Consider the following 24,553-nt stretch of genomic DNA (forward strand, 5'->3'; position numbering starts at 1 on the left):
AGTTTAGAGAACTTTCTGTGGTGCTCTGAATGGTGCGACGCGCCAGAGGCCAAAGTTCAGAAGAACTTTCGTGGCGCTCTGGCAGGCGTGATGCCCTAGCCCTTGCCCAAGCAATCTCCTACTTTTCTCCTTCATTTTTCATCTCTAAACCCTCTAAACTTACACGGTTTTTTCCCCAAACACTTAGGATCATTAGTACATCCAATAGATTTAAATTTAAAAACAACTGAGAAATACAAATCAACTCTAGGCATGTAACAACTCAACCAACAAGAATTCAACAATGTTCTTCAAAAACTTCACTTTTTATCATTCAACCAACTAAAAGTCCTTGAATTTTGACAAGTTGGTGAGTGGGTGAACTAACCCAACACGAAAAGGTCTCACATACCTTGATAGGGATCACCTCCGACGAATTCCACTCGCAAACATTTGCGTCCTTGGCGAACTCTTGACTTTTCTCCCTTTCCTTCTTCTTTTCTCTTTACTAAAAGCCCTAAGCGTGATTTTGATTTTCTAAAAATAAATTTAACTTAATTTTTACCCCAATAAACCCCTAAAATAAAATAGAAAATTAATTAGTGAAAAGACTAGTTTGCCATTCCTTAAATCAAAATTGAGATTTTCCTTACTTCAACAACCTAATTTCTGATAGGCAATATCTCCCTCATACGATATCAAAAATGTGCAAACTCGACGGCGTTGGAAAGATCTCTCCAACCATATCAAGAACTACCTCTAAATCATCCTAATATAGGAGTTATGACCGTTTGAAAATTACCAAAATTAACTTACTTAGCTTGGGTAATTTTCCAGATTTTCCCCTTTGTTTTCAAAAATGAATATTTTTAGTCTCTTAGCTTATTCTTAGCCATTTCGAATTGCGAGATGTTACAGTCTATTCCAACTCATTTTCACCATTCTTGAAGTTAAAGGTAAGTTGTTCACTCTTCGAATTCACTTTTTGATCCGTAGAACGTAATAGAATAGGTCAATATTGATGGTAAGGGTTCGTTGATAGATTTTATGGTGTAATTAATCATAATTTGGATAGTTGGGATCATGGGTTTGATCTAGAGTTCATAGAATTGTTAGTAATCTGGGTAATTTGTGATTGTTCATTGATTCTCGTGTTATTATGATTCTCTGTAGACCAAGAACAAGTGGGACGAATCTGGAAAGGAAATGATCAAGTTTCTTAAGATTTCAAGCTAATTTCGAGGTAGGTGATGGTTGTGATTTCATGATTGTGTGATGCATGCATGTTCTTGCTTCATTATGATATTTGTAAGTATATAAATGTCGCAATATTGATCATGTTGTTGTAACGGATATAGATGAATAATATAGCCATGAAATCATGATGTTCATGTGTGATCTTGATGAGGTATTGGTGACTGTGATTGTGGTGTGTGAATGAGAATCATATTGTCACGTTTCGGCAAGCTAACTTGGATCAAATTGCCACGTTTCGACATAAATATTGAATTGAGTTACCACGTTCTGGCACAATTATGGAATTGGATTGCCATATTTCGATAAGCTAACTGGGATCGGGTACCACGCCGGTGCACTAACAGTTTGAGTTTGGGTTCCATGAGAGGACCAATTATGTGTTAAGCATGTAAAATGTGTTATTTAATTTTAAGGTTGATTATGTTGTTTATGTTGATATATATGCATATGATTATAATGTTTGTTCGACTTGTTCATATTACACTAATGGAATAGTCGTGTGATCTTAGCAGTGCATAGTGGTTGTGTACTGATTCTGCACTTGCTCTTATTTTTATTAAGTACAGAGCATCTTCAAGCGGTTATTGACAGACTTCGCCTAGGAGATTAGAGATTATCGTATCGACTTCAAGGGTGAGCTGCATCTTCCGGGTTACCATGGAGTTCTCTTTAGTCTATGTCCACCATTATCAGACTTAGATCATTGTTTTAGTTAGTTGAATAGTTAATTAGTTTTTTCTTATTTTTACTTGGCTATCTTTAGTAGTTTTAGTACTTTAACTTTCACATACTAGGTTTAACTTCCGCAATATTTTACTTGTTAGATCTTTTGTTTAGTAATGAACTTCGCTTTTAGTTGTTTGACTTGCTTTCATAAATTAAATGTCTTAATTTTAGAATAATTTCTTTAGTTTGATAGTAGTAGTGGTTCTCCCACCGGTTTCTAAGTGTGGATACCAATCACGACGGTTTGGGTCGTGACAAAGTTGGTATTAGAATCGAGGTTCATTGATCTCGATATACCGAAACGAGTCTAATAGAATCTCGCAGAACGGTGCGAGGACGCCTTTACTTTTCTTTGAGAGATATAGGACTTTTGGAAATCTCCATTTTCTCGTCTCCTTATTGCTATGACTTGATTCCAATTCGGTATCTGTCAATTCAAATTGGTATCTAACTTCTTTCATTTTCTGTCTGCAGATGGTTAATACTAAGTATAAAAGTGTTGGGCCCGTAACTCCCGTCAATGCCCCAGCTGCGAAACGTGCAGCGAGAGGTCGTAGTTGAGGGTAGAGGCCGTGGGAGAGTGGCACCTGCTGTGAATAACGTGCCGATTGACAATGTTCTGGTGAATGAGAAACCTCCTGCACACATGAAAATATAGAAGAGGAAGTTGAGATTGAGAATGTTGAGGAGATTGAACGAGGGGAAGGAGTGTAGGCTGAAGCGATAGGGATCCCTCCTAACGATTTGGTATTAGCTCAATAGATCATGTAATTCTTGAAAGGGTTGGCTGTCCAGGATTTTTTCCACTTACTCAAGCCCTTACTAACCCTCTGGTAGCTAGGATTGCGCGCAGGCGGGTGTAGTGGGTGGTAACGATGCCTTCTTCCGTCGTTTTGTTGGGTTTTATGATGTTCAGTAATGCGCATGATATGTTTATCAAGTTTCTGAAGCTTAAGGCTCCGACATTTCTTGGTTTTGAGACTGAAGATGCTTATAAGTTCATCTTGGATTGTTATGAGAGGATGCATAAGTTGAGTATTGTTTACCAACATGGGGTGGAATTCGTGTCCTTCCAACTTAATGTTGAGTCCAAGCAATGGTGGAGAGCTTACGTAGAATGCAGATCTTGCACCTTACCCCCACTTACTTGGACCCAATTCCATGCATTAAATCTGGAGAAGTATGTACCTAGGACCTTGAGAGATCGCAAGAAGGATGATTTTATGGCCTTAGAGCAATGTGGTATGTCTGTGGTTGTTTATGAGGTTAAGTTTCATTTTTTATCCAAATATGCTACAAAGTTGGTTAATACTGAAGAGGAGAGGATCCGATTATTTGTTATAGGTTTGAATTCTGAATTGGAAGTTTTGTCTGTTCACATGAACTTCTGCAGAGAAGAGTTTCAATGAGGTAACAGATTATGTTAAGTGGAGGGGGTGAGGCGAGATGGTCAATCTAAGACATTGGCTTAGAGCGCCAAGAATTTTGAAATTTTCATGGCTCCTATGTTAGAGGATCTTGTCGACCAATGCTCGCGGCCAAGACAATTCAGTCCGTCATGCTCGCCTCTACATGTAATTGTTCGGGAACTCCATACAATAATTTTCAGGATAGACGGAGTTTTGTGCATGTGACGGGCAACAGACCATCCGTCGATCGCATTTGTTTTTAATTGTAGGGAACTTGGACATATGAGGAGAGATTAACCACACATGTGTATTCAAGTCTAGACAACAGCCTTCCCGATCAATGGTACCCGCGGGAAATGGTAATAATGGTAGAGGGCATCCACAACGTGGGCGAGGAGGCAACCAGCGAGGACGTGGAGGTAAAGAAATGGGTAACGGAGGTAGAGGTAATGTTCAACAAGGAAAGGAGGTAGCTCGTGTTGATGATAAAGCTTAGTGTTATGCTTTTCCGGGCAAAAATGAAGCGGAGGCATCTGATGCGGTGATCACATATACTATTCTTGTTTGTGACCGGATGGTTAATGTGTTATTTGATCCGGAAATACTTATTCTTATGTGTTAAAGAGATTTACCTCTGAATTTGAGACGTTGTGTGATGTCTTGTTGCCCTTATTCGTGTTTCTACCCCCGTTGGAGAGTCAATTATAGTCACCCACGTAATCAATCTTAACCATCCATACAATTTGCTAGGATGTTTTCTGCATATATTCATACAATTTACTTAGCTTAATGCCTAGTATATTGCACAGCTGAAGCTTGCTGAGGACGCAATCTTAGATAAAAAATTAAAGAATGTTCTATTTTGTTGTAGTTACTAGTCCTTTTAAGAATGTTTGTCATTTTTCATTTTTGAATGTTCGTCATTTTTTTAATCATGGCTTCCCTCCATACCACACCACACTCTCCCCCCCCCCCCCCTTCTTATTTGTCTTGAGTCAATTATTTATAAAAAAGAGTTGAAAATACGACAATATCTTTTGTTGATAAATTATAAGGAGAGAGAAAAATAGAAATAATAAAAGCAAAAGTACTACTCTCTCTGTTCCAATTTATTGACTCACTTTTCTTTTTAGTCAGTCTCGAAAATAATGACACAATTCTATATTAGGTAACAATTTAACTATAAAATATTTATTTTACTCATAATGAAATGATTTACACCCAACAAATTTCTATCATTCATTTTGGATCACAAATTTTAAAAGTCTTCATTTCTTTCTTAAAATTCGTGCGGAGTCAAACAACCTCTAATAAAATGGAACGGAGGGAGTAGTAAATAGAGAGAGAATCAAGAAAAAAACTCATTTTCAAGAAACAAAATGTGGCAGTTTACTGTCAAATAAATAAATAAATAAAATACTTTATAGCTAAAAAATTTAAAATGGGCTATTAAATGCCAATTAAATCTATAATTTGTCATAAAAATACCATATTTTTAAAAAATATTATATTGAATATGTTATTGTAATTATATAGGAATGACAACAGAACAACTACCTTGCAAATTAAGCTTTTTAATAAGCCACAAAAATACCGCATAACATTGTTTTGTGTTTTAAAGTCGCTCTGCTTTAAGTTTTCGTTCATTTTGTTACTTTGCTAATATAGATTATTCAGTTTCATTACTTTGCTAGCATTCATTACCATTGAAACTTAGTAATTTTCTGTTATTTGAAAATAAAATCTACATATAGCAAAAAGTAAAAACAAACTAAAGTAATAAAGGAGAAACTTATGCAAGTATATGTTTTTCTTTCAAAAAGAGAATCAGACATGTATTTATTTACCAATAAACCAATTAACCATCCACTTATTTTTATAAGTATTTACACAAAAAACTATACTTCGAAGTAAGTAGCTCCGCCCCTGAATAAAAGGTTTGATTGAAAGTAACACAGAACTCTTAAAAAGAGGCTTTGTATATATAATCTGCTAACATCTTCTCTATTGCTTCCAATTTTCACTTTCTTCAAGTGTATGCTCCAAAGCTCCCAAATAAGAAGAAATGTAAATGTTAGAGAACAATATATAACAACATAAATCAATATTGCATAATTTGTCAATAGTTGTTTCTATCTCCTTAATACAAATAGCCACCGCTCACCACTGCCCAACACAAAAGATTTCACACGTTATAAACTAAAAATATAGCCAGAAAGTAAATTACACAGAAGAGATAGGTGGGCAATCTAAAAGTCAGAAGAAAAGTGGAGGCTAATTCATATCATCATGCATATGGTGGTGAGTGTGGAAGAAAAGAAATAAAAGATATTTTGAAGATAGATTTAATATCAATTCTGTTCATCTTTATTTTTTTTTTGTAATCAACTTAGAATAGAAGATGTAGATCATAGGTAGCTTACAATTTTAATCTACATCTTCTATGCAAAGTTGTTTATATCAAAAAATAAAATATACTAAGCTATTCTATTTTATTGGAAAATCAGACTAGATCTATCTTCGAAACATCAACTATTTCTTTCCATCCATACTAACCATCATATGTATAATGGTATTAGATTCCACTACTTCTATTTAATCGTGGATCCCTTCCTCTTTTGTGTAATTTTCTTTTGCACTAGTTATTAATTTATAATAATTTATAATGCATGGGATCTTTTCAGTTAAGCAGTGGAGAGAGGTAGTTGCTGGGTTAAGAAAATAAGAACATGAAAAAATTCTATTTTTTTTCTATTCCATTTTTTGAAACACAAAATTGATGTGAATCAGAAATTTAAAACTTAAAGAAACTGAAAATTCGAAAGTGAATTGTCTTAAAAGAATTTTGATCTGCATACACTGCAATAATAATAATTTATAAAAATCAAAACTCGAACCTGCTTCAAGGAGACACGGAACGCCAGTAAAAGCAGCCACATTTTTTCTCGGATGCCTTAATCCTCATTAGTACCTCTCAATAGCTCACGAGGCAAATTACCCCAACAGATTGCTATATTGCTTGTCAATTTACAAATGGTTGCACTCTATTTATATAACTAATTTAGGGTTAATATATAAATAATAATTATTATGTAAGTCCTTACATATTCACAAAAAGTCTACATTCTAGAATATTCTATACAACTAGGATATTCTAAGGGATTTTCATGTAAATCCATGAAACTCTAAGATCTTCCAAAGAATTCTTCAATATATTTCTAGAGTATTCTACTAAGGACTATTCTTCTTTCCATGTAAGTCTTCCATATAGACAATATATAAATAATAATTGTTATATGAGTCCTTATATATTTACAAAAAGTTTACATTCTAGAATACTCTATACAACTAGAATATTTTAAGGTCTTTTCATGTAAATAATCCATGAAATTCTAGGATATTCCAAAGATTTCTCCATATATTTCTAGAATATTCCACTAAGGACTATTCTTATTTCCATGTAAGTCTTTCATATAGTAAGTCTTCGTTCTAGAATACTCTACAGAACTAGGTTTTTTCTTGTAAATCCATGAAATCCTTAGATCTTTCAAAGATTTCTTTATATATTTCTAGAATATTCCACAAAGGGTTATTCTTCTTTCCATGTAAGTCTTTCATATGGTCAATACATAAATAATAATTGTTCTATGAGCCTCTACATATTTACAACTAAGTCTTCATTCTAGAATACTCTACACAATTAGGTTTTTTCTTGTAAATCCATGAAATTCTAAAAATTTTCAAAAATTTCTCTATATATTTCTAGAATATTCCATTAAGACTTATAATGGACAAATTTATGCCTCATACCGTCTAACTGGTATGATGACTAGATAAATCATGACATTAGGATTGATAGGTTTTGTTGAAAAGTAAGAAAAATCTTCTTTTGTTTTTGGGCTTTATAGTGACAACAAGTGTTGGTATGTGTTGTGGCCTTTTCTCTCACATAAGACATAACCATTGGATCATCTCTGACATCTATTAGATATATAATACTCTAATATCTTAATTATCGTAAACCATCATAACCATATCACATTTGGTCATAACAACACAAAAAACACTTTCATAGAAGAAAAAAAAAAGAAAAAGAAAGTTCATTAGAATTTGGACATATCTCCTTTTCTAGTAATTGAATTGGCGTAAGTAAGTTCTGATAGTAACAATGTCATAACTTTGTGAGGTATTTTTATATTGTTAAAAAGAAAAAAATAATAACAGTTCACTTCGATACAAAAGAAGGAGAAATGAAAGAAAAAGAATGATACTACTATCAACAAAATTACAAAGATACATGAAGTCAACATAGGATAAATATGATTATTATGACACCAAAACGGAGTTTCATGATGACATTTAACTAGGGGATTTATCTATGGTTAGAGAGATTGTAAGATAGGAATTAGAGTGAGCTGATAAGAAGAGATAAGATATGAGCCAAAAATTAAAAAAAATTCTATATTTTCTTAAATGTAGATTTTTTTACTTAGTACCCTAATTGTTAACTTGTTTTTTGGACCTTGAATTCTAATTTTTTTAGTACAAAAAACTCATCCTGGGTTCAAGTGAAGTCATGCATTCTAAAAGTAAAACGCCATGCACCATTGGATTTGCGGTTGGATGGGGGGTTCGTCAAAAAGAAAGAATAATAATTAAAATATTTTCATAATCAGTTGTGAATATTCTAACTGAGCAGCACGTTTCAGGATCGAGGTGAAAGATGGAGATTACGAAAGATAAAATACCTTTTTATCAGAATTAATCTCATTCGATGCATGTCGATAAGGAAACTTCAAAAGGAGAAAAAGCAAATGAGAGATTTTCATATCATATGATGAAATATGATTTTGAAGTATCATCTTAAAGATATTTTTGATTAATAACCCTGAATAATCACACTTCTCAAAATATAGCAATTTAAGAAAATAAAGATATTTTATAATTTTCGGCTCATAACTAATCTATTCTTTTCAGTTCCTATCTTACAAGCACTCTTATCATAAACCTGTCCCCTTTTTCAAGCGTCATCGTGAAACTCTGTCTGGTGTCATAATAATCATATTTATCATATGTTGATTTCATCTATCTTTGTAATTTTTGTTCATATTATCATTTTTTTCCTTTCATTTCTCCTTCTATTATTGTATCGAAGTTAACTGTTATTAATATTTTTCCTTTTAAGAAATATGAAAGTACCTCACAAAATAATGACATTGTTACTAGCAGATTTTACTTACGCGATTTATTTGCTAAAAAAGAAGATATGTCCGCATTCTAATAATGAATTTTCTTTTTTTTTCTTCTATGAAAGTGATTTTTGTATTATTATGACCAAATGTGTTGTAGTAATGATGATTTACGGCAATGGTTATAATGATATTAATTGCTTGTGTAGTGAATCTCACCATAGATATGTTAAACTATATTTGACATATATTTTATCTATGAGAGTGTATGATATTATATATGCAATATTATACACACTAGATACAAGTTTATACTCTCTTCGTTTAAAAAAAGATAATCTAGTTTGACTTGGAACGGAGTTTAAGAAAAGAAAGAAGATTTTTTAATCTTGTAATTATAAATTAAAGTTATGTCAAATGTATTAAAATGTCCTTTAATCTTGTTGTCTTAAACATGTCACGTGGAAAGTTAAAGTTAAAGTCTTGCCAAAAAAGAAAATTAGTCATTCTTTTTTAAACAGACTAAAAATGAAATAGGAACATTCTTTTTTAAACGAACGGAGTATATCATTTGTGTACTACATAAATTTGTTTAATTCAAAAAAACTCTCAAGATATTATATGTTTTTCTTGATAGAGAATTTTATTTTAATAAAACAGAAAAAAATATTCATCTTCAACGACGAACATATATATATAAAAACACATAGTACTTTCTCTAAATCTTTCTGTAAATACAAGTTACTTTATGCAATAACCCTCAAAGCATTTCATTATTATTATATTTCTTCTCATCTCAGAGTGTATACATATCTATTTTTTATGTAATAACTTTGTTTCACAAATATTATTTTTAATTACCCGTTCTCATCTAATCTATATTAGTATCACTCTCATCTAATTTCCTCATTATATTAAAAAAAACATTTTTTTAATCTCTCAATTAAATAAAAAGTTACCGACCAACTCCAACAGTTATACCATCAATTCAAAAAATAAAAATACTCAATTCAAATAGAAAATAAAGGTTATTGAGATAAATGTACTAGTAATTCTAGTGATATGTAACAACCTAGTTTCGTCGTTATAGAAATGTCAACAAGGGAAAAATTGGGGTAGGAAACTTTTTTCGTAGTGTTGGTATTTTTCCAACCTTGTCAAGATTTGGAGAAAAATCAGAGTCATCGGTGTAGGGAAATACGGTAGATATCGGGTGGAGTAAATATGAATTTGATTGTATAATCGGTTAGGTAACTCGTTAAGAAACTCGTACGATTTCACGGAATTGAATTTGAATAAGTAGATTTCCGGGAATCGCTCTTTAGCGTTAAGGGTATTATCTAAGCGTAATGGTTTAGAGTGTGTTGTAAAAATGGAGGAATTGAATTTCTCTATGGCCGTTGTAGCGGGATTTGTGCTGCTAAAACGGAACGAGTGTCATTGTAGCAGACGCAATGAGGATTGGAGGTATCGCTCTAGCAGGACAGTCGCGATAAAATCGTAAATAAAACCTCTAAACGATCTTATTTGACATTTTTTTACTTTTAGAGCTAAAGAACGACCTTGGGCTATTCCAACTCGTTTTCCACCATTCATGAAGCTAAAGGTAAGCTTTTAACTCCCCGAATTTACTTTTCGATCCGTAGAATGTAATAGAATGAATATTGATGGGGAAGGGTTCCTTGATAGATTTTATGGTGTAAGTAACCCTATTTAGATAATTGGGATCATGGGTTTGATCTAGGGTTGATCATAGAATTGTTAGTAATCAGGGTAATTAGCGATTGTTTGTTGATTCCCTTGTTATTGTGATTGTTTGTAGATCAAGAACAAGCTGAATGAATCCGGAAAGGAAAGGATCAAGTTTCTTAGGGATTCAAGCTTGTTTCAATGTAGGTGATAATTGCGATTTCATGATTGTGTGATGTATGCATGTTCTTGCTTACTTATGAAAATTGTTTTTTAGCTTCTGTTTTTCTTTATTTTCTTTTGGGGGGACGGAGGGGGGGGGGGGAATTGGAACCTTTGATACTGCTGTTTTGTTTTTTTAAGGTAAAGTAGTTACTCCCGTCGATTTCTACCTATTTTTATTTGATTAAAATTTTTAACTCAATTCGATCTCTCAAACATCAATTTACGAGTGGCCTTATCATTCATTGGAAATTTCGTGTACCTACGTACACCTTTGTTATCATAGCAAGGAAGTGAACGCGATTCAAAATTTGAAGGTTGTCTCGCCTAGAAAATAAGTTTCTAGGATTGTGAAATTTGCTATCAAGTATCAATCTTAACCATCCACACTATTTGTTAGGTAGGATGTTTTTTGTATATATTCATACAATGTACTAAGCTTAATGCCTAGTATATTACTCAGTTGAAGCTTGTTGAGAATGTGATCTTAGATAAGTAATTAAGGAGGTTACAAATTAAGGTAGAATGTTAATAGATAGTTGACTGTTGTATAACTTAACCTTCCACACACCAATAGTGGTAGGTACCATTTATTGTTTCTTGTATCCCAATTGTTGTTGTAGTTACTAGTTCTTTTAAGAATGTTTGTCATTTTTTATTTTTGAATGTTCGTCATTTTTTTATTATTATTTTTCTTTTAAGTCAGTTTTCAAAAAAAAATAATATATTTCTATACTAGGTAATAATATAAGTATAAAATATCTATTTTATCCTTAATAAAATGATTTACAACCACAAAAATTTCTATCATTCATTTTGAACCACAAATGTAACGACCCGCTGGTAGTTTTGAAAACTAGGACTATTTTGACTACTTTTGAATACTTAAAGGGGTATTTTTAAACTATTTGATAACTACGAGTATCTAGTTGATGAGAATTTATTAAATAATTAACATAGTAATAGTTAATAGGGCATATGTATAAAAACTCCTTAAAATTTGACTCATATAATTAAAATATATTAGTAGGTTATTTTAGAATAAAGAAATAAAAGTTAAAAACAACTTGTATGGAGACGAGACGAACCAAACTGCTACGGCGGCACTGATTTCCAGGTAAACCGATCCAGATTCAATAATGTTTATATATAATGATATGGTGCACTTGAAGTAATATAATAAAATAAGTTGTTAGAGGTGATTAAGCCCTATGGTAGTTGCTGGAGTGCATATTATATTAAATATCAAAGTGGCATAGGGTAAATTGAGGTAATGATGCCAATGAATTCTTAATCATTGGACACATTATGCATTTATATGTATAATTTTATAAAAAGTTAGACAATTGACCATATGCACTTGAAGAAAAGAAAGAACGTGTTCACGACACTACTGTATTCTTTGGTTCTCTTAATTGATTCTTATTTGTACTTATTTTATCAAATTAAGATAATAGTTTTTGATATATTGAGATAGGCAATTAATTATTAGATGTATATTATATGATTTAACATTGAATTCTAGGGTATTTGGAGAGGTTAAAGTTAAATTCTTGGCTTGAAATTTAGTAAATATGATAAATTTGGCATACAAATTTTATCAAGGTTTGGAGCCAGATTAGAAATATGAGTGAGTTTTAGGGTCTATGATAGAAATATAATGATTTGATACAAACTCGCTTACTTACGAATATTGCATCATTGGTAGATCGTGAACGTTCCGAAATTTTGCGAAAAGGGAAGGAACTACCTTGAGGATTCGTGGCACGAGTTCGGCACTTGAGGTATGTTAAGACTTTTTAGACTTTTTGAAGGAAATTTTCCTAATAAAAGATTAAAAAAATTGAAATAGACAAAGGGGTAAGGGCGAAAGATGGGGGTCTCGTATCAATGGTGTGACGGGCATTGGTACGAGTACCGGTGTTATAAAAAGGAAAATTACTACTATAGAATGTGGATTGTAATTTGAGAATGCCAAAGCATATGGGCATTAGGTGATATATTATTGACTTGAAATCCTTGTGTGATTGTGTTTGCTTTATTACACCCGTATAGTTGTGATAATCGAGGTGGTTATGTAGTATGTCGATATTTGACTGATTCAGGTGCATCATCATCCCCTTTATTGAAATAATATTGTGTACATGCATTGACATGAGATTGAGTATAAGTTGGGCACGTGGAGATCGTCCGTGCTGGGGATGGTGAGATGTTAAGATTGTAAATTGGGCACGTGGAGACCGTCCGTGCGAAAATTGTTTGATATTATGATAGTGCGTTGAGATCGTCCGCACAGACACGTGGAGATCGTCCGTGTCGGTATATGGACCTCGCGAGTCCCCCATGGGTCATGAACTCTCGATGTATTTCCGAGGAGTATCATGTGTATACGGTTGAGTGAGTACAGGGTATTCTGAGATATATCATGACATGGTATCACATTGCATTACATTTCATCGCATCATTCATTCTTGATGATTATATGTTTCGTTTGGTGTTTGGAAAGTACCTTATGTTGATTTCCTTTATTGGTAAAACTAAAATAGTAGGTGTATATATATATACTTGTATAATTTAAGAACTTATTTTCTTATATAAACTCCCGTCACTACTTCTTCGTTGTCGGTCAATGAGACATACTGGGTACACGTGGTTTCGTACTCATACTACACTTGTTGCACTCTTTGTGGTGCAGATTCGATTCCGAGTAGGAGCACATCTCGAGGAGCAGTTTGAGTCCGAGTTTGGAGTGTCTTGGAGTTGTGGTGAGCTGCTTGGCTGTTCCGTGGCCCACATCTCCCTCTATCTTTTACGTATTCTGTTATTCAGTATTCAGACAGGATATCCCTTATGTTAGATTTGTCATTTTAGTTTCAGACTTGCATTGTATTCTAGAAGCTCTTGTACTTATGACACCAATTCTTGGGTAGTATTTTTTTCAGTTTTCCGCATTCGTACTTATAAGGAACTCAGTATTGAAGATTTATTTTTTTCACTCATTAGTTAGTTAAGTTTGTTAAAATATGTTGGTTGGCTTACCTATTGGTTGGGAATATAGGTGCCATCACGACTCGTGATTTTTGGGTCGTGACAAATTTGGTATTAGAGCCCTAGGTTCATCGGTCTCACGAGTACAAGAGCAATGTCTAGTAGAGTCTTGCGGATCGGTATGAAGACGTCCATACCTATCTTCGAGAGGCTATAGGACATATAGGAAATATTTTGTTCTTTCATTCACTATCGTGCACACTTGACCTTGTTGAAATTCTAATCTTGATATCTCATTCTCTCAGATGGCGAGAAATCGTACACCGGCAAGTGGTGGTCAGAATCCTATTCCTGCGCCTGCTTCTGGGAACACTATCCGAGGTAGAGGCAGGAGACGAGCTCAAGGTCGGGGTAGGGGCCGTATTGCAGCACCTGTGGAAGGTCAAGTACCAATAGTTACCCAGGGTCGTGATAGGACCGTACCTCCTGATGCAGAGGATATTCGTGGGGATGTGCAAGATCTTGTCGATGGGGATGAGCCGGCTCAGGCTCCACCCAGTACTATTGTCACCCAAGTGCTTCAAGATACCTTGGCTCGTATGTTAGGACTCCTAGAGGGGATGGCTCAGGCAGGAGCTTTGCCTGTCACTTCTGATGGCTCACAGACCCGTGTCGGAGGTCAGACTCCAGATCCGATAGTTGCTCCAGATTCTCAGACTCCCAGGACTCAGCCAGATGCTGCTGTAGCTCTTCGTTTTGATAGTATGGAGTTTCCAGATATTGCATCACATTTGGCGAACAAATTTTCTATGACCATTGATGAGCAAAAGATATTTGGGAGGTTCAGACTAATGAATCCTCCTACTTATACTGGTGAGTTAACTGAAGATGCATATGAATTTATAGTTAGTTGTCATGAGAGGTTGCATAATCTTGGATTAGTGGATTCGCATGGAGTTGACTACACCAGAGTTTCAGATGACTGGCTCCGCCAAGCAGTGGTGGAGGGATTATATTAGTAGTAGGCCAACTGGATCTCCTCCACTATCCTGGACTCAGTTTACTCAGGTATTTCTATCAAAATTTGTTCCACGTAGTGAGAGGGAGAGCAAGATGACCGAGTTTGAGGGTTTGCAGCAAAGGTAGTATGTCAGTTGCAGAGTATGAGGATAAATTTCATGCCTTGGCTAGACATGCTTTGATGATACTTCCTACAGAGGCTGAGAGAGTGAGGAGGTTTGTTAAGGGGCTGATTATCCCGATTCGTCTAGGAGTTTCTCAGGTTGCTGCTTCTGGTGTTCCATTCCAGAAAGTGGTGGATGCTGCTAAGGAGTTGGAGATGATTCGGCGTGAGGGATTTGAGCAGCGTGAGGGCAAGAGGACCCGTTATTCAGGTGATTTTGGTGGTGCTCCGCCTAGGAGTCGAGGTTATGTAGGGAGAGGTTATCACTCTCAGTCCAGCAAACCCATTCATGCTGCTATACCTGCGTCTGAGGCTGGTTACACTAGGCATAGTTCTTCGAGCTCAGTGCATACTTCACAGGGTTCATCTTCTAGGCCTATAGTTCGTGGAGGGCATTCTGGTCAGTCAGGGTCCCCTCATCAGCCTGCGTCTCGTAGGGGCTGTTTTGAGTGTGGTGATATGGGATACTTTGTGAGAGACTGCCCTAGGACCAGACGTGGTGGCTTACATCAGGGTTCTCAGGCTTCGACTTCCAGGGCTGCACAACCTCCAGCTAGGGGTGGTGCACAGAATGGTAGGGGTGGTTCTCATTCAGGTAGAGGTGGTTCTCCTTCTGGTCGAGGTGGTGGTCGTGGAGGTTCACAATCTGATGGAGGTCGTTCTCACTGTTATGCTTTTCCAGGTAGGCCAGAGGCTGAGGCTTCAGATGCTGTTATCACAGGTATTATTCCGGTTTGTCATCGACCAGCTACTGTATTATTTGATCCAGGCTCTACTTATTCTTATGTGTCCACATATTTTGCTCCTAGTCTGGATATATTGTGTGAGTCTCTTGATTTGCCGATACGTGTTTCTACTCCTGTTGGGGATTCTGTAGTTGTAGATCGGGTGTATCGACTATGTACTGTTACTTTGATAGAGTATGACACTCATGCAGATTTAAAGGTCTTAGATATGATAGATTTTAATGTGATTCTTGGTATGGATTGGTTATCTTCTTACCACGCAATTTTAAATTGCCATGCCAAGACAATTACTTTAGCTATGCCTGGAATTCCTATAGTAGAATGGAGAGGTTCTCTTAGTCACCCTTCTAAGGGTGTGATATCATTCCTTAAGGCTCGTCAGTTGGTACAGAGAGGATGTTTGACTTACTTGGCCCACATTTGAGATACTAGTATTGAGACTCCTATGCTTGAGTCTATTCCAATAGTGAGTGAATTTTCAGAAGTATTTCCGACCGATTTGCCAGGTCTTCCACCAGATCGTGATATTGATTTTTGTATTGATGTGGAGCCAGGCACTTGGCCTATTTCTATTCCTCCTTATCGTATGGCACTGGCTGAATTGAAAGAGTTGAAGGAGAAGTTACAGGATTTGTTGAGCAAAGGTTTTATTAGGCCGAGTGTATCTCCTTGGGGTGCACCAGTGTTATTTGTGAAGAAGAAAGATGGCTCTATGCGTATGTGTATTGACTATCGACAGTTGAACAAGGTAACCATCAAAAATAAGTACCCAATACCTCGTATTGATGACTTATTTGATCAGTTGCAGGGTGCTTCAGTTTTTTCCAAGATTGATTTGAGGTCTGGCTATCATCAGCTGAAGGTTAGGGCGGAGGATATCCCTAAGACAGCTCGAACACGTTATGGCCATTACGAGTTTTTGATGATGTCTTTTGGATTGACTAATGCCCCTACAGCTTTTATGGACTTGATGAATGGAGTTTTCAGACCGTATTTGGATTCCTTTGTTATTGTCTTCATAGATGATATATTGATATACTCACGCACTAAGGAGGAACATGAACATCATTTGAGGATCGTGCTTGGGATTTTAAAGGAGAAGAAACTTTATGCAAAGTTTTCAAAGTGTGAGTTTAACGCGGAAGCTATCAAAGCAAACCTCGAAAGACCACGAGTAAGAAGACAACGAGAAATATAACAAAAGACACAAAGTTTTAACGTGGTTCGGTCAATATACCTACGTCCACAAAGGAGATGAGCAATCCACTATAAATATGAGAGTACCAAATACAGAGAGAAACAACCTCAACCAATTCACTCGGAATACATGGGAGGTTCACACAAGTGATAACGTATCAAGCTTATGACCCACAAATTCTCCCTCTAACCAAAACTCTCAAAACCCTTAAGACTACATTGTGAATGTTGATTAAGTTAGAAGGAACATTCCTCTATTTATAGAGTCCTAAACCTTTTCCTACAAGAAAAGGATTAGTCAATTCAAAACATTTTCCTAAAAGGAAAACCTATTTATGGTAAGAAATTTAGGACAAATAAAACCCAACAGCTACATGGGAGACAGAGTCGGACATGAGGAGTAAATATCCTCATCTTTTTGAGCGTTCAGGTTAGCTCTTTTCTTTTTCCGTTCGAGGATGAACGTTTGTTTAAGTGGTAGGTGATGTAACGACTCGCTGGTCGTTTTGAAAACTAGGACTATTTTGACTCCTTTTGAATACTTAAAGGGATATTTTTAAACTATTCGATAACTACGAGTATCTAGTTGATGAGAATTTATTAAATAATTAACATAGTAATAGTTAATAGGGCATATGTATAAATACTCCTTAAAATTTGACTCATATAATTAAAATATATTAGTAGGTTATTTTAGAATAAAGAAATAAAAGTTAAAAACAACTTGTATGGAGACGAGACGAACCAAACTTCTACGGCGGCACTGATTTCCAGGTAAACCGATCCAGATTCAATAATGCTTATATATAATGATATGGTGCACTTGAAGTAATATAATAAAATAAGTTGTTAGAGGTGATTAAGCCCTATGGTAGTTGCTGGAGTGCATATTATATTAAATATCAAAGTGGCATAGGGTAAATTGAGGTAATGATGCCAATAAAAACTTAATCATTGGACACATTATGCATTTATATGTATAATTTCTTAAAAAGTTAGGCAATTGACCGTATGCACTTGAAGAAAAGAAAGAAAGTGTTCACGACACTACTGTATTCTTTGGTTCTCTTAATTGATTCTTATTTGTACTTATTTTATCAAATCAAGATAATAGTTTTTGATATATTGAGATAGGTAATTAATTATTAGATGTATATTATATGATTTAACATTGAATTCTAGGGTATTTGGAGAGGTTAAAGTTAAATTCTTGGCTTGAAATTTAGCAAATATGATAAATTTGGCATACAAATTTTATCAAGGTTTGGAGCTAGATTAGAAATATGAGTGAGTTTTAGAGTCTATGATAGACATATAATGATTTGATACAAACTCGCTTACTTACGAATATTGCATCATTGGTAGATCGTGAACGTTCCGAAATTTTGCGAAAAGGGAAGGAACTACCTTGAGAATTCGTGGCACGAGTTAGGCACTTGAGGTATGTTAAGACTTTTTAGACTATTTGAAGGAAATTTTCCTAATTAAAGATTAAAAAAAATTGAAATAGACAAAGGGGTAAGGGCGAAAGATGGGGGTCTCGTATCAATGGTGTGATGGGCATTGGTACGAGTACCGGTGTTATAAAAAGGAAAATTACTACTATAGAATGTGGATTGTAATTTGAGAATGCCAAAGCATATGGGCATTAGGTGATATATTATTGACTTGAAATCCTTGTGTGATTGTGTTTGCTTTATTACACCCGTATAGTTGTGATAATCGAGGTGGTTATGTAGTATGTCGATATTTGACTGATTCAGGTGCATCATCATCCCCTTTATTGAAATAATATTGTGTACATGCATTGACATGAGATNCGTGCTGGGGATGGTGAGATGTTAAGATTGTAATTTGGGCACGTGGAGACCGTCCGTGCGAAAATTGTTTGATATTATGATAGTGCGTTGAGATCGTCCGCACAGACACGTGGAGATCGTCAGTGTCGGTATATGGACCTCGCGAGTCCCCCATGGGTCAGGAACTCTCGATGTATTTCCGAGGAGTATCATGTGTATACGGTTGAGTGAGTACAGGGTATTCTGAGACATATCATTACATGGTATCACATTGCATTGCATTTCATCGCATCATTCATTCTTGATGATTATATGTTTCGTTTGGTGTTTGGAAAGTACCTTATGTTGATTTCCTTTATTGGTAAACTAAAATAGTAGGTGTATATATATATACTTGTATAATTTAAGAACTTATTTTCTTATATAAACTCCCGTCACTACTTCTTCGTTGTTGGTCAATGAGACATACTGGGTACACGTGGTTTCGTACTCATACTACACTTGTTGCACTCTTTGTGGTGCAGATTCGATTCCGAGTAGGAGCACATCTCGAGGAGCAGTTTGAGTCCGAGTTTGGAGTGTCTTGGAGTTGTGGTGAGCTGCTTGGCTGTTCCGTGGCCCACATCTCCCTCTATCTTTTACGTATTCTGTTATTCAGTATTCAGACAGGATATCCCTTATGTTAAATTTGTCATTTTAGTTTCAGACTTGCATCGTATTCTAGAAGCTCTTGTACTTATGACACCAATTCTTGGGTAGTATTTTTTTCAGTTTTCCGCATTCGTACTTATAAGAAACTCAGTATTGAAGATTTGACTTATTTTTTTTCACTCATTAGTTAGTTAAGTTTGTTAAAATATGTTGGTTGGCTTACCTATTGGTTGGGAATATAGGTGCTATCACGACTCGTGATTTTTGGGTCGTGACAACAAATTTTAAGTGTCTTCCTTTCTTTCTTAAATCTATATCGAGTCAAATAACCTCACATAAAATTCACGCCGAGTCAAACTACCTCATATAAAATGGGTCGAAGGGAATAAAAAATAGAAAGAGAAATAAGAAAAAAATCATTTTCAAGAAAAAGAATGTGACGGTTCAATGTCAACTAAATAAATAATTTATTGCTAAAAAATTAAAATGGGCTACTAAATACCAATTAAATCTAAAGTTTGTCATAATATGCCAATTTTTTAAATATTATACAGAATATGTTATTGTTATTGTTATTGTATAGGGATGAACATGGAACGATTGCAATGCTAATTGAGCTTTTAAATCACTCACAAAAATTTTAAGCCGGATAACACTTTCCATGTAAGTCTTCCATGTGGACAATATATAAATAATAATAATTGTTATATGAGTCCTTATATATTTACAAATAAGTCTCAATTCTAGAATATTCTACACAACTAGAATATTCTAAGGCATTTTCCTGTAAATAGAAGGAATTTCTAAGATCTTTCAAAAATAAATTCCATATATTTCTAGAATATTCCACTAAAAACTGTTTTTCTTTCATGTAACTCTTCCATGTGGACAATATATAAATAACAATTATTATATGAGTCCCTACATATTTACAAAATAAGTCTCAATTCTAGAATATTCTGCGCAACTAGAATATTCTAAGGCCTTTTCATGCAAATAGATAGAATTTTAAGATCTTTCAAAGATTTTCTCTATGTATTTCTAGAATATTCCACTAAGAATTGTTTTTCTTTCAATGTAAGTCTTCCATATGGACAATATATAAATAAGAATTGTTATATGAGTCCCTACATATTTACCAATAAGTCTCAAAGCTAGATTACTCTACACAACTAAAATACTTTTAAGGCCTTTTCATGTAAATAGATGGAATTCTAAGATCTTTCAAATTTATGTCACACAACGGCTCCATATATTTCTAGAATATTCCGATAAAGCTTATTATGGACAAATTTATGTCACACAACGGCTAACTGGTATGATGACATGACTAAATCATGACAATAGTTGATAGGTTTTGTTGAAAAGTAAGAAAAATCTTCTTTAGTTTTTGGACTTTATAGTGACAAAGTGTTGGTATGTGTTGTGGCCTTTTGTCTCACATAACCATTGGATCATCTCTGACATCTACTAGATATAATAATATTTTAATTACCGTAAACCATCATAACTATACCCCATTTGGTCATAACAATACAAAGAACACTATCATAAAAGGAAAAAAAAAGTTCATTAGAATTTGGATTATTTTATTTTCAAGTAATTAAATTGGCGCAAGTAAGTTTTGATAGTAACAATGTCATTATTTTGTGAGGTACTTTTGTATTGCTTAAAGGAAAACTTTAATAACAGTTTACTTCAATACAATAGAGGGAGAAATGGAAGAAAAAGAAAGGTACTATGAATAAAATTACAAAGATACATGAAGTTTCATGATTATTATGAAATCGGATAGAGTTTCATGAAGACACTTGAAATAGGGGATTGGTCTATGGTTAGAGTGTCTGTTCGATAGGGATTAGAGAGAATAGAATAAGAATAGAAAATTGAGTTGAAGTTGATTGTCTGAAATAAGAAAATAAGAATGAAATAGAAAAAATAATAATAAAATAGAAAATTGAGTTGAACTGAAAAAATAGAAAACTCAAGATTTAAAAAATAAAATAGAGTTCAAGGTTGAAGATACCCTTAATAGAATATTCTAAAATTGTATGAAGTAATCTTTGAAAGACATTAAAATTTCATAGTTTTAGATGAAAGTCCTTAGAATATTCTAGTTATGCAGAGTATTCTAGAATAGGGACTTATTAGTAAATACATAAGGACTCACATAACAATTATAATTTATACATTAGCCCTAATTAGTTGTATAAATAGAGAGACAGACATTGTAAATTAACCAACCAAGTATCAAGCAATCTCCACAAAAAGCCCTTATAAACTCTCTATCTATTCCTACTCCTGCCTTCCTCCCAAATCCTTTAACCACAGATGATGTTCATCCATGAAACTCATCAGAAATTTCCAGATCTGTATAGTTGCTGATCATGGATCATTCCATTTTCAGATCTTTACATGAATGGTGTAGATTGATTCAATTAAAGATTGATCTTCGCTTCTCCTCGAAGAAGGTTCGAATCTTGATTTTTATAAACTATTAGTGTTACAGTTTATGCATTTGCTTTCATCTTTATCTGCATATATTGAGGATGAACCATATAGTTGATGTTTATATCTACTAGTATTGTTTATGATTGAAAGTGGAATTAATATCTTGTGTTAGTTTGACTGGAGGCAATTTCCAATCTCTCTTGATTTGCTATTTTATGTCCCCTTATTTTTTTTCCTTGCTGTGAACTTCTAGATGAGTGAAGCAACGCTAAGATGGTTTAGGCATGTGTAGAGGAAGTGCGTAGACAATCGGTAAGAAAGTCCAATAGGTTGATAGCAAGGGTACATGAAGGGTAGAGGTAAACAAAAAAAGTATTAAGTAAGTGATTAGATCTGACATAATACAATTTTATTTTGTCAAGTACATAACTCTAGATAAGGAGTGAGGGTCGAGTATTTGGGTAGAAGGTTAGTAGGTTGAAGTGTTATCTTGCATTGCAAAGGTTTATGCCTGTTAGGGTATGTCGTAGTACTTGTTACCCTTGTGATTCTTGTCATATGTTGTTTATTGTGTTTTAATTATCGCATTGTTTTATTGTTCTTATAGTTTTTTTCTTGTAACTTCACACTACTTTCTTTTTAACTGTTATGTTTTCTTCATTGTTTTTTTCTTTTACTTTGATTTGATGTGTTACAGTCGAGAATTCTTCGAAAATAGTCTCTCTAGCTCCTTGAGGTAGTGGTAAGTTCTGCATACACTATATCCTCTCAGGCCCCACTTAGTGGAATTCCACTATGAATGTTGTTGTTGTATAGGATGTTGAATGAATGCAATTATGAAAGAAAATAAAGTTACAACAACAATATACATAGTGAAATTCCACAAGAAGGGTCTTGGAAGGGTAGAGTATATGCAGACCTTACCACTACCTCATGGAGGTAGAGATGTTTTCAAAAGAGCCTCGGCTCAAGTGCAACAAATTCTAGTACAAGAATTAATAAAACAATATAATAAAACATAATAATTAACCAGGGAAGTGGTGGAAAGCCTACAAGAATAATAAAATAATGCGATAATTAAAACTCTAGTAAAAACGTATGACGATAGATTTCAAAAGCAAGAAGTACAATAATACAGCTAATACAACGACAAACATAAACTCGTGAAAAGCAAGAGAACACTCCACTACCATCTACCCTAGTACCTATCCTCCAGACTCTCTTATCTAAGGTCATGTCCTCGACAACTTGAAGGTGTGTCATGTCATGTCTAATCACCTATCTCCAACACTTCTTTGACCTACGTCTCCCCTTACCTAGTATGACCAACCTTTTGCACCTCCTTAGTAAACGTTTGCACATCTCTTCACATTTCAAAACCATCTCAATCAGACTTCCCTAGTCAAAGAAAGTTACAAAGTGCAAAATAACACAATACCATACTCTCTTTTTTTGGAAGGGGTGGTTACTTCATATCAAAGCAAATAGTTATTTCGAACAACCATAAATTAGTTTGAAGTTTGAACCATATAGCGGACCTGTGTAGTTTGTAGATGTTTTATTCACAGCAGCAAGAGATGGGAGATAACTTAGTTTGAAGCATATAGCAAACCTCATAAATCCAAGTGTCTAAGTATTTATGATGATAGTTTTAAAAATTACCAAACATAGCTATACTTTGGATTTTATAGTAAATCCCTAACAACTATTGATTGATTAGGGCTGTTATATCAACTTATAATCTAAGCTTTATTTTACTTGTATTTGTTGCCCAAGCCACTTTGAGCTGATTGAACAAAACCAATTGCTACACAAGATTGATTTATGTTGTTATATATATATTGCTCTCTAACATTTACATTGCTTCTTATTTGGGAGCTACACTTGAAGAAAGTGAAAATTGAGAGCAATTGGGAAGATGTTAGCAGATTATATCTATGAAGTCTCCTTTCAAGAGTTCTCTTTTACTTTCGATCAAACCTCCTATCCAGGGGCGGAACTACAGTGTTATATGGGGAAAGAGTTTGGACGAATTCAATTACTTTTGTGTAACTTCTATATTTGTATTAGAAAATCGAATAACTATACAGAATATTTTACATAATTGGATGATTCATTGGTAAGTAAGAGGCTACCACATTAATCAATATTTTCTCCTTTTCAGCAATACTTGATTCTCTTTTTAAAAGAAAACACATGTGTGCCTTGAATGGGTTATACAGGCTGGTGCATTGGGTTTAAAATAGGAAATGAGTCGTTATGAAAATTTGGTTAGTTTGAGTCAATCTGGGAATTTTCGTCAATTAAGGGTTACAAATAATGAAATTAGTGACAATAAGGGTAAGAATGACTTCGTTTAACAATAAAGATAATATGTACAAGTAATTCTATAGATAATATATGTTTAGTTAAAGGTAGTAGAACTTTGCTTGATAATTTAAAATTTTTACAAATGACTGATATTTCATTAATTTGAAATTAAAGAACATTTTACATATTATATATAATAAGATACTATTTTTCTTGCTTCCAAAATTAAAAATTATAAATAAATAGACTTTATAATAAAAACAGAATTTTGGGAGTATTTGGTTCTTGGGTCCTAAAGTAGATCCCTTCATGTAGATCAATGTCGAGTAGATTTCAATATCGTGCTTATTTCTCGCCATTTGAGTAGATTAAAATTTGATGATTTAAATTTATAATAAAAACGTAAAAAATTTTAATCATATCAAAGCAAATAAATTTCAACCATCAATTTTTAGCTAGATACAGCAACTCATGTATTAATCAAAAGTGTAATCAATATATATATATATAGCTATTCTAGAAAGTCGTTCATATACTAAAACAATCTTCAAATTCTGAAAAAATCGAATCACTTACTTGCTATAATATCAAAGGTGTATGTAACATGACATTCCTCTCTCCAAACACGCTACACATAAAAATATCATCAAACTCTCAAGATATATCGAATAGTTTGTGCAGTTTTTTTCAATAACATTGTCAAGATGCTTTTTCAAGGAACATCACTTTCTTAAGAACTCGTGAAGTATTAAGTTTG

At 34.1% G+C, this 24,553-nt stretch overlaps 1 protein-coding gene and 2 long non-coding RNA genes across 3 annotated transcripts; 2 read left to right on the forward strand and 1 right to left on the reverse strand.

The window, feature by feature from the left end:
- Positions 1–5,151: 5,151 nt before the first annotated feature.
- Positions 5,152–6,610, reverse strand: LOC114078660. Its single transcript, XR_003580354.1, has 2 exons — positions 6,269–6,610; positions 5,152–5,419 (listed from the first exon to the last, which is right to left on the reverse strand). It is a non-coding gene; the product is annotated as an uncharacterized LOC114078660 (long non-coding RNA).
- Positions 6,611–14,606: 7,996 nt separating this feature from the next.
- LOC114074085 lies at positions 14,607–19,679 on the forward strand. Its single transcript, XM_027911999.1, has 4 exons — positions 14,607–15,765; positions 15,871–15,942; positions 15,997–16,378; positions 19,619–19,679. The coding sequence occupies exons 1-4, from the start codon at positions 14,607–14,609 to the stop codon at positions 19,677–19,679; spliced, it is 1,674 nt and encodes a 557-aa protein (XP_027767800.1).
- A 1,613-nt stretch (positions 19,680–21,292) lies between these two features.
- LOC114078644 lies at positions 21,293–23,653 on the forward strand. Its single transcript, XR_003580331.1, has 2 exons — positions 21,293–21,506; positions 23,377–23,653. It is a non-coding gene; the product is annotated as an uncharacterized LOC114078644 (long non-coding RNA).
- The last annotated feature ends 900 nt before the right edge of the window (positions 23,654–24,553 follow it).

The sequence above is a fragment of the Solanum pennellii genome, chromosome 9 (assembly GCF_001406875.1).
Source record: "Solanum pennellii chromosome 9, SPENNV200".
In the NCBI taxonomy this organism is placed as follows: domain Eukaryota; kingdom Viridiplantae; phylum Streptophyta; class Magnoliopsida; order Solanales; family Solanaceae; genus Solanum; species Solanum pennellii.

Bases quoted from the DNA above. Each gene is read 5' to 3' on its own strand.
- LOC114074085 (XM_027911999.1), top strand. From the start codon at position 14,607: ATGTCAGTTGCAGAGTATGAGGATAAATTTCATGCCTTGGCTAGACAT. The intron at 15,766-15,870 runs GTCAGTTGGTAC...GTGAATTTTCAG, and splicing joins GATATCATTCCTTAAGGCTC to AAGTATTTCCGACCGATTTG. The intron at 16,379-19,618 runs GTATTTGGATTC...GTTATTGTATAG, and splicing joins ATGAATGGAGTTTTCAGACC to GGATGAACATGGAACGATTG.